This window comes from Bison bison, unplaced genomic scaffold, assembly GCF_000754665.1.
Source record: "Bison bison bison isolate TAMUID 2011002044 unplaced genomic scaffold, Bison_UMD1.0 scf7180017864066, whole genome shotgun sequence".
NCBI lineage: Eukaryota > Metazoa > Chordata > Mammalia > Artiodactyla > Bovidae > Bison > Bison bison.
Window position 1 is genome coordinate 3,898,755 of NW_011494638.1, and position 11,818 is coordinate 3,910,572.

Consider the following 11,818-nt stretch of genomic DNA (forward strand, 5'->3'; position numbering starts at 1 on the left):
TCATGCCCACGTTGTTGTAATTGATCAACTTCTTTCTGTGAAACTAAGCTTTCCCCAGTCTAGTTTTTCAGTAAAATATTTTCAAAACGATCTCCCTCAAACAACGCTTTCAGGATGTCAACCAACTTCAGGGGCTCTCTATTTCTTTCTTTTTAAAAAAAAATTCAGGCCCTTGTCATACCTTCTAAGTTCACTTAGGCCTTTTTTAAAAAAATTAAAATTTGTATTTTATATTGGAATATATCCAATTAACAATGTTGTGATACTTTCAGATGCACAGCAAAGTGACCCAGCCATACATATAGTATTTCCAATCTCCCCCCAGTTCCCTTCCCAACTCTATTTCTTACTGGGTTTCATATAAGGGAATCTTAAAACTAAAATGGAAAATTGAGATGTTTTCAGAAAATAAGAGGCTCAAGAATTAACAGCAGTATACACTTTACAAATCAAATACTTACATTTACTATATTGTGTATCTGTTAAGGATTTATTAAAATAAAAAGAATAAACATTAGAAAGTAAAATCATGGACATCTATACCAACCGGTAATGGATAAAGAGGAACATCCACTTGACCTAAGAAATCATCTCTTGTCTACCAAAGAAAAAAGAAAAAAATAACATTAGTAATATGCTTGATCTTTCTGGAAAACTTTGATAGCTATTGTCATCATTCATAAAAATATATAGAAGTTTTTTTGTGTTTCTTTGTTTAACTCTATGAAATATTTACGAAAAAATCAATGGAAAATAAAAGGTGATATGGTACAACTTCTGGTAATGGCAGAATAGACTAAATTACATTGAGCCTTCTGAAGATAACAACTATATACTCTGAAAATATATTAAACAACTATTTGAAAGCAACACAGAATGACCAAAAGCAAGCAGAAACTAGAAAGGAGTCAGTCCTTGAAAGAATGAACTGTACTAGGTAGGATTCCTGTTTATATGGCTTTTCACCTGGCAGTACTCCACAATTCATCTGAATGACTGGAACTCACAGAGAAATCAGAAATCTTACTCATTTGAGGAGTCTGAAAACTTAAAGTCAACAGTCTAACTGGAAAGTGAGGGGGACAACTCCCAAAAGGAAGAAGCCATAAGAGTCCCTCCAGATCTATGTATAAACTCCACCCAAATTCCTAAAGGCTGAAAGAACTCAGCATAGATTTCATAGTTGATATTTTCCTAGGGAAGCTAGCATTTAGAATTCAGTTACCAACCCGCTACAACAAAAATCAACACTTTTCAGGGAAAGATGATCAAACTCAATGTCTTCTTCATCATGTGCCACTTACACAGTCTTATATACAATAAAAGTCACTGAGCATACTAAGAAATAGAAAAATAGGACTCAGAAGCAAAAGGTAATTAAAAGACAACAAGATAATCCAGATCTTGGAACTGGCAGAAAAGAAAATTAAAAGTAACTATTACAGAGATGTTCAAGGACATAAAATGGAAAATAAGGTCAAAATAAACAAATATATGAGGAATCTATAAAAGAAATGAAAAATATAAAATGAAATAGGAATTATAAAAGTGAGTTAAATGTATAGCTTGAAATACATATATAACTAATAAATAGAATATAGGAATTGAAGATCAGTGGATCGGCTTAACATATGACTGAAAATGACTAGAGAAAAGTTCTGTGAACCTGAAGATACATCAATAGAATTTACATAATATAAAAAAAGAGGACTTGTGGTAAAATACCAAGCAGTATAATATATATGGCAGTGAAGTTCCAGAAAGGAGAAGGGGGGAAGGAAAAGAGAAGAGAAAAAGAGAGAGACAGAGAAAGAAGATAAGGCAGAAAAATATTTTCAGAATAAAGTCACCAGCTTCTCCAAATATTAACATCTCATATAACCCTAGCACAATGATCAAAACTAGGCAAACCCCCTGGTGGCTCAGATGGTAAAGCGTCTGCCAGCAATGCGGGAGACCCGGGTTCAATTCCTGGGTTGGGAAGATCCCCTGGAGAAGGAAATGGCAGTCCACTCCGGCACTCTTGCCTGGAAAATCCCTTGGACAGAAGAGCCTGATAGGCCACAATCCATGGGGTCGCAAAGAGTCGGACACGACTGAGTGACTTCACTTCATTAACACTTCTGTTTATTCAATCTTTTATTCTTAAGCTTGTTTAATTGTTAAAAAAAAAAAAACCCTATATATATAACAGACTGTAAATATCTGTCACCCATAATCTTAATCAATTTATGAGTGGCACTGGTCGTAAAGAACCAGTCTGGCCATGCGGGAGACAGAAGAAATGCAGATTCGATCCCTGGGCCGGGAAGATCTCTTGGAGGAGGGCATGGCAACCCACTCAGTACTCTTGCCTGGAGAATTCCCTTGGACAGAAGAGATGGGTCAGGTTACAGTCCATAGGGTTGCAAAGAGTCAGACACAACTGAAGCAACTTAGCACACACGCAGGCTTATGAAAACCTTGACCCTCTGATCCTAGTTCCTCCTCTTCCAATCTTAGTTCCCCAGGAGAACTAGGATTAACCGTTAAGTAACTTCTCTGAGACTTTCTTGCATGTATCCATCCACATACTTAATTTTTAAAAAATTGAGAAATAACTGACATGCAACATTTTATGAGTTTCAGATGTACAACATAATGATTTAATATTTGTATACACTGCAAAATGATCACCATTACAAAATTAGTTAACATTGGTCACCATGCATAGTTACAGACTTTTTCTTCTTATGATGAGAACTTTTAAGATTTACTCTCAGCAACTTTAAAATATGTGATACAGTATTATTAGCTATAGTTACCATGCTGTAGAGTAAGTCCTCAAGACTTATTTATTTTAAAACTGTGAGTGTGTATCTTTTGACTCCCTTCACCGATTTACCCGACTCCTCATCTCCTGCCTCTGACAACCATCAATCTTTTCTGCATAAGCTTGGTTTTTGCTTGTTTTGTTTTTATATTCCACATATAGGTGAGAGCATACATTATGTGTCTTTCTCTGAGTTATTTCACTTTGCATAATGCCATCAAGGTCCATCCATGGTGTTGCAAATGGCAAGATTTAATTCTATTCTTATGGCTGAATAATATTCCATGGGGTGTGTGTGTGTATTTTTGAATATGAGAGTGCATATATCTTTTCAAGTGAGTATTTTTTTCTTCTTTGGATAAATACCCCAAAATGGAATGGCTAGATCATATGGCAGTTCTAGTTTCAATTTTTTTTAGAAATCTCCATACTGTTTTTCATAGTGGCTGTACCAGTTTACATTCCTACCAACAGTGCATAAGGGTTCCTTATCTCAGCATTGTTGGTAGCACTTGTTACTAGCACTTGTCTTTTTGAAAATAGGCATTATGACGTGTGTGAGATTATATATCTCATTATACTTTTGATTTGCCTTTTCCTTATCAGTTATAATGAACATCTTTTCAGGTGTCTGTTGGCCATCTGTATGTCTTCTTTGGAAAAACATCTATTTATATCCTTTGTCCATTTTTAAATTGGATTGTTTGCTTTTTGCTATTGAGTTGCATAAAAAAACCAGGAATAACATTAACTAATCTACAGATCTTACTCAAATTTCACAAACTATCATACTAATCTTGGTCCAGGGTTCAATCTAGGATCATACATTACATTTAATTGCCATGTCTCCTTAGTTTCTTAATCTGGAAAGTACCTCAGTCTCTTTGTTTTTCATAATCTTGACATTTTAAAAGAGTACTGGCTAATTATAGGATATTCCTCAATTTGGGTTTGTGTATTGTTTCTTCATGGCTGAATTTAGGTTATGCATTTTTTGGTAAGAATACTATAAAAATGCTGTTGGTGCACTTCTCAATGAATCATATCAGCAGGCAAAAACCCTGAATCTTACACATTATGGACAGTTAAAGATGATTAACTATTTGAGGAAAGTTTTTTACAAGAAAAAAAATAAGAGACCTAATCCAAAAAACAAGCAGCAAGAAGGGAGTCAAATGAATAAGAATTAAGTCAGACTGCAGGAGAAATACTTGAGAAAAACTAATGTTCTTGGAGATAAGAGACAAACATCTAGCAAATAGGATAAAAAGTTATATATATATAAAAAGAAGCAATTAAAAAACAAGAAAGAACTCTTGGGAATTAAACATTATCTGAAAATAAATGTTTAAGCTAGAGTTAAAGAAATTTCTCAGAAAGCAGAACTAAAACATCAAAGAAAAAGACTGCAGAATTCCCCAAGTAAGGAAATTACAGGATAAATTCTAAACGTCAACTTCTAAGTAGAAGGCATTCCAGAAAGAAAAAAAAATACAGGGAAGGAATAATCAAAGAGGCATTTTAAGAAATTTTCCTTATACTCAAGAAAATGAATTTTGACAGTGGAAGGCCTCACTGAGTATTAAGGAAAATGGTTGAAGAAAAGACCCACAGCAAGGCACATCACTGTGACATTTCAAAGCACCAGAGATAAAGAAATTCCAAGAGCTTTGAGAGATACAAAACAGATCATACTCCAAACTGAAAGACAAGAAATAATGCTTTGAAAATTCTGAGAGGGAAAAAAAAAAAGTATCCTGCATAGAATTCTATACCCAGCCAAAACATCTTTTCCAATAATGAAAGCAGAATAAAGACACTGGTGTTCTAAGGTAACAGAAGATATATTTTGCCAAAATGAGGGAGTACAACATGGTAAGGAAAGATGCAGAGGATTCAAGACAGGAGACAAGAAAAAAGAATCTCTAAAAGGGTTTTGTGAGGATTAAATTATTTAATATACACAAAGTATTTTGCATAAAACATAGTATGCAGTAAGAGTTGGACTGTGAAGAAAGCTGAGTGCCAAAGAATTGATGCTTTTGAACTGTGCTGTTGGAGAAGACTCTTGAGAGTCCCTTGGACTGCAAGGAGATCCAACCAGTCCATTCTGAAGGAGATCAGCCCTGGGATTTCTTTGGAAGGAATGATGCTAAAGCTGAAACTCCAGTACTTTGGCCACCTCATGCGAAAAGTTGACTCATTGGAAAAGACTCTGATGCTGGGAGGGATTGGGGGCAGGAGAAGAAGGGGACAACAGAGGATGAGATGGCTGGATGGCATCACCGACTCGAAGGACGTGAGTCTGAGTGAATTCCGGGAGTTGGTGATAGACAGGGAGGCCTGGCGTGCTGCGATTCATGGGGTCGCAAAGAGTTGGACACGACTGAGTGACTGAACTGAACTGAAGAATTCAATAAATGTTAGCCATTATATTTGAAATGCTAGATATTATAATGAAACCTCTGCTCCCTTTACCATGGACCCATCTTTGGACATTTCAAATAGATACATACCATTAAAGAAGCATGACTGGAGAAGAAAGCCTAGCAAATTAGCTTAGTTTAGGGGCATATTCCTATTCTTGAACATGAACTGATGATAATTTTTGAAATGGACAAGTTGCCTTTAATGATAGCCTCAAGGCTATGCTGTGGTATATTTCTTTTTTTGTTTTTATGGCAAGCAGATGTTATATCCCATAAATTTCATCTTTAAGAAGCTATGAATAACAAAGTAAAACACAACAAAATACAGTTAAATCTCAATCAGGATAACTGAGGGATAAAATATTTTGGTTAACTGAATTATCTAATAGGTTTAGGCTTAACCAGGTAAAGAAACAAAACATTTTTGGTGGATTTAGTCTTACTGAATAACCCTGTCCACAGTAAAATGAATTCAGTGAGATCATGAATCATCTGTTTGATGATTCATGATCTTTTAGTGCTTCAAAAACATTGATGTGGTCCCTTATCACTAGAGTAACACACATAGAAAACAGGGTTTCTTAACTTGGGCACTATTGACAATATAAGGCAGATAAACTTTTTCTTGCTGTGGGGTCTGTTCCATGCGCTGAAGGATGTTTAGCAGCATCCTGAAAGGGCAACCCACTCCAGTACTCTAGCCTAGAAAATTCCATGGATGGAGGAGCCTGGTGGGCTACAGTCCATGGGGTCACAAAGAGTTGGACACGACTGAGCAACTTCACGACATCATGAGGTCTCTACCAATTAGATGCCAGTAGCACTCCTCCATCAGTTGTGATGACCAAAAATGTCTCCTGGCATTGCCAAATGTCCTTTGGGTAGCAAAACTGTCCCTGGTTGAGAACCACTGCTATAAAACAGAATGTCTCAACCAATGAGCAAAAGACACTCCACTTTAAAAAACAATGGCTTTACTGAGATATAATTCATATCCTATACAATTCAACCATTTAAAGTTTGCAATCAATTTTAGAACATTTTCATCACCCCCAAAAGAAAATCCATATCTATCAGTAGTCACTCCCCATTTCCCTCCTCTTTCTTTAGCCCCAGGCAACCACCAATCTACTTTATGTCTCTATGGCTTTACCTATTCTGGACATTTCACATAAATGAAGTCCTACATATGAGGTTCTTTATGACTGGCTTCTTTCACTTACAAGAAATGTTTTCAAGGTACATTCATGTTGTAGCAAGTATCAGCACTTCTTTTTTACTGCTAAATATTACATTATACGGACATATCATATTGTTTATCTGTTGATTAAATTTGGACTGTTCCCATTTTTTGGCAATTATAAATCAGACTGTTATGAATATTCTAGTACAAGTTTTAGTACTGACACATGATCTCATTTTTCTTGGGTATATTCTTAGGAGTAGAGTTTCTGAGTAATTTGGTATCTCTTTAATCTTCTGAGGGACTGCCAGACTTTCCAAAGTGGTTGCACCTTTTACATTCCCATCAGTACTGTAGGAAGGTTTTTGATTTCTCTATATCCTTGCCAATACTTATTATTATCTATCTTTTTGATACAGCCCTCCTAGAAGGTGTGAAGTGGTATCTCATTAAGGTTTGTTTGCATTTCCTTGATGATCAATAATGCTGAGCACATTTTCATGTTTATTGTGCTCCTTAGTTTTTAAAACCTCTTTCTTATTATAAATCTTTCCTAGAGATTCAGTCTCCATTACAGAGGCAGTGCCTGGTCACTGTGGGACAGAAAGAAAACATCTTATCCCATATTCCTTTTTTCACTGATTGCACTGTGTGAATAAGAGCATAGAGCAAAAAATTCCACATCCTGAAACGTTCCGTCTCAAGTATTTCTGATATGTAAAAATGCATTTTAGAAAGTTCTTGCAACAAATCTTCCTTCTTTAAAAGAGGTGATCTAAAATGAGCTTCTTAACATCTACTTAAAATGAAATGATCCCAAAGAACCATATTTCTAACACTGGAAGAATGAACACATTTTCCAAACTAAAAATCAATGTGCATGGTCTGAGGCGATGGAGAATACAAAACTTGGAACTATCCTGGAAAGTCTGGGACATATGGTTACTATAAATATAGGACAATTAGAGGTTCTTTTTCCATTTACAAAGAAAAAGCAATAGTTTAAAATTCATTCCTATGAAGGCAAGTCAGTCTGTGATGTTCATTAATGTTTCCCTAGCCAACCAATTGTTCCAAACTGAATATTCAAGCCTTTCTTTGTAAGAATTATTTCCTATATTGAACTGCATACAGCTCACTTCATAAAGCAAATTTGCATTTGGTAAAACAGAAGTCATTTAAGAATGCCTGAAAATCTGAGAAAGAATTTAGAACACCGGGTGATTTTAAACAACCATCTAGGGTACAGTTTAGTCAGCAAAAAACACTTTTTCCAATATCTAAAGATACAAATTTTAATCTCTTAAAACAATTTTTGTAATATTAAAAGATAAAAATCCAAATTGCTATTTTTGCAAAACTTCAATTAGAACTATATACATGGCTCTAAGTTTATCAAGACAAACATTAACTTTGATAAACCTGCAGAGCGGCTGAATGCTCTGCATTACAAGAACCTAACGTTATAAAAAAAAGTCAAAATTTTAAAAACAGGTATGTTAAAGTGTCATAGCTTTGAAGAATACTTGGCTTTAAAAAGTGTTTCTACTAAATCTGAGTTACAGATAACTTCCCAGGGTAAATCTACTGTACAGAGCAAAATATTAAAGGAAGAATCACTTCCTTATAATCAGAGCCAAGCAACAGAGCCAAAGTTTTCTGCTGTAATATCCAACTTTTCATTTCAATCATACATTTTAATCACTAAAAATGAACTTTACACCTGGTCATTAAATATAACATAGTTTCAATTTTCAGATTTAGCTACCATCAAGTCTATTATCAGCAATTTATAATCAAGATAATTTTTCAAGTTCATTTTAAAACAACACACACAGGGTACAAAATTAAAAGAAAAAAATTCCTAGCCTCCATCCATCTAACTCTACACTCTGTCCACCCAGAGAAAATAGCTGTTATTTTTTGTGTTTGGTGTGTCTGAAACCATTCAGAGTGATCTCTGATACACTCTTATGTATCTTGATTTTTTGCTCTTCAATATCTCTAATGCCTTGTCCAATCTTGGTCCACAAAGAGATATTTTACATATTTGATGGGGATATAGTATATGCCAATGTATGGAATACTGAAACTTATTTAGCTAGTTCAGATATTTAGGTTGTTTCTGTCTTTTGCCCAGGGCTTCCCAGGTGGCACAGTGGTAAAGAATCCAACTGCCATTGCAAGAGATACAAGAGATGTGGGTTCTATCCCTGGGTTGGGAAGGTCCCCTGATCAGGAAGATCCCCTGGAATAGGAAATGGCAACCCTCTCCAGGATTCTTGGCTGAAAAATTCCATGGACAGAGGAGCCTGGTGGAGTCCCAAAGAGTTGAACACAACTGAGCATACACACACAAGCAATGCTTCAACAAATAAAGTTGTATTTATAATTTTTCATATACACCCAAGATAATTTTTATTTTGTATAATAATAAATACTACACTAAACTAACCTGAACTAATCTGAAATGGAAGCAGATCTCAATGACTGACTGGATGTTACAGAAGGAAGTAGTGTCCTGAGTAAACTGAAAAGCACATGTAAGTTTTCAAAGATAAGATCAAGATAAAAGATTTAAGATAGTTTGCATTTACATGAATATCTTGCTCAATAACTACTGTCTTCACACAGCAGCTTTCAAATTCTCTATGCGAAAATGTCATGATTCTTCTGCAGAGATCACTAATAGCCTAAAAAAAATTAACTGGGGCAGGCAGTGAAAAAGAAACAAATTCCTATCTATAAAAGGCTCAAGCCATGATTGATTATATTGCAACAGATCAAGAATTATTTCAGAGATCACAAAAGAGAAGAGTAGAATTTAAAACTCTGAACCTGAGACACTAAAGTGAAATTATCTAAAAACCTCTTTGTATAAGGTAAAATTTAAACTCTCATTCTACTATTTATCTTAAGAGGATAAATGTTTTCTTGATTTGAACACATGAAAAGTCAATATTTTGACACAGAGGATATTAGCACATGTGAATCTCTGAGAAAAATAAGCAGAACTTTTATGAATGGACTCATTTACAGTATTTTTTAAAAAAAACAAGAAACCATATATTTCCTGCTTTCAAAATTTTATAAAACTATTATTTTTAATGAATATCCTTACTCTCAAAATTCATACTACATGAATGTATACCACATCCTAAATATTATAATTAAACAAGGATTATGAAAATCATGCTAAATTCAACTTAACTATTTTCTCATACATACAAATCTTAGTAAGTAAAACTGCTGTTTCCTTCACTTTTTACAGTTTCTACTTTCCCTCTTACTGACTCACTCTATATTATGATCTGCTTATTTTACACATCTTTCTGGAAGTTCAAGATTTATTGATTTAATCGTTTTTAGTATGTTGAGGGGAAAATGGTGTTAGCTAAACAAACAGTATAATCTGATCTATGCTATAAAATCACAGTGCTGTGGAGACTGGATGTCTTTGCTTAAAGCAAACACTCACCACACCAAACTCGTGACTTGCTCTGGCTAGCCAGCCTGTCTGGCAGATTTAACTGTAAGACACAAACTGTACTTGTTCTTTGATAATAGCTTCATACTGCTTGAAAATTTCAGTACTTGCATCCTACAGCCTTTAGCAATTCTCAAATTTTAAAAGGGATTTTAACCTAACAGATGGGGGTAGGAAGGGAGTCCAGGGAAGCCACTGTCTAAATTAGTTTCACTTTGAATTTTCCTCCTCTGAATTTCAGTTTCTTTGGAGGACTCTAGAATCTTTGCAGACTTGTGAAAGCTGAAGATTTACCTTGACCTGTTCCTCTATCTTTATATCCTTTGAAATGTAGTTTGTAATTTACTGTGAGGCTTTTCAAACAAAAACCATTTTAAAAATACAGTATTGTATAGCTTACAGAACTCCACTCAGTGCTCTGCGGTGACCTAAATGGGAAGAAAATTTTTTAAAAAAAGGAGGATATATGCATATATATAGCTGATTCACTTTTCTATGCAGTAGAAATGAATACAACGTTGAAAAGCAACTATATAAAAAATTAATTATAAAATAAACATTAAATAAATAGCATATGGTATAGAAGAGAAGGCATCTAAAGCAGGAGTAAACAGTTATCAGGTTGTACTACATATTAGGCATAAACAGGATTTCATAATAATTGTCAAAATTAAATTTTAATATATCTAACCTAATTTTATAAGCAATTTACATTGTATGTATGTCCCTAAACCAGAGAACTAAAGGAGTGAAGAAGGTTTTGCATTTATTACAACTTCCCCTCCTTCAAAAGAGATGAAGGGCTCATCAATTTTTCCCATAGTTTCGCATTTGCATTTCTAAACAAAGGAAAATAAGAGGACAAAATATATAAAGTTATAATTCAATGAGGAAATACCCACAGCTAGACAACTCATAAAAGGGGTAAGGATCTTCCTTTCAGAGAGAAAAACATTCATTCTTGATTAAAAATAGACACAGAGATTCATTCTTTTGAGCTTCAATAAATTATGATACTACTTCTTTTCTTTCTAGGAATGTCTGCCAAGCTACCAGGGAAAGAAAAAAGGCAAACGTTTGAGAAGATGGAAGCTAATATTCCCTAGAGAACTGTACCTGTAGTTTAAATGAGAAACTAGCAAATGGCTGCCAATGTTGAGAAAGATATATTGACTATAAATCTAAGAAACCAAAGAGCTGTGTAAAATCTCAGATATTTAATTTAAAAATGAGTTAAGTTCTAGAAGATGAACTAATATCATCCTTTTAAAATGGATCAATGAAGCTGTGACAGTTGAGAAAGCAGCCAAGATGCTTCTGTTTCCAACCTAACACTTTCCAAAGTTTTGGGTTGAGTTAGTCCATTCAAGATGTTTTCAAAGCTCAGAGTGTCAGAATCACCTGGAGGGCTTTTTAAAGATAGATCACTGCCTCCTTCCTCTTAAGTGATACTCAGACAGCCAATCCAGTAGTCACTCCTCAGTTCAGTTCAGTTCAGTTCAGTCACTCAGTCATGTCGGACTCTTTGCAACCCCATGAATCGCAGCACGCCAGGCCTCTCTGTCCATCACCAACTCTCAGAGTTCACTCAAATTCTTGTGCATTGAGTCGGTGATGTCATCCAGCCATCTTATCCTCTGTATTCCCCTTCTCCTCCTGCCCCCAATCCCTCCCAGCATCAGGGTCTTTTCTAGTGAGTCAATTCTTCGCATGAGGTGGCCAAAGTATTGGAGTTTCAGCCTCAGTCCTTCCAATGAACACCCAGGACTGGTCTCCTTTAGAATGGACTGGTTGGATCTCCTTGTAGTCCAAGGGACTCTCAAGAGTCTTCTCCAACACCACAGTTCAAAAGCATCAATTCTTCGGCACTTAGCTTTCTTCACAGTCCAACTCTCACATCTATACAT

General features: G+C 35.1%; 1 protein-coding gene across 3 annotated transcripts in view; it reads right to left on the reverse strand.

Moving 5' to 3' along the window:
- NEDD4 (neural precursor cell expressed, developmentally down-regulated 4, E3 ubiquitin protein ligase) overlaps window positions 1–11,818 on the reverse strand; it is a 144,959-nt gene that overhangs the window by 51,681 nt on the left and 81,460 nt on the right. For all 3 annotated transcript variants that reach the window (XM_010836785.1, XM_010836787.1, XM_010836784.1), the window contains one exon: window positions 548–598. In XM_010836785.1, coding sequence (XP_010835087.1) covers window positions 548–598 — 51 coding nt within the window. The remainder of the gene's footprint in view (window positions 1–547; window positions 599–11,818) is intronic.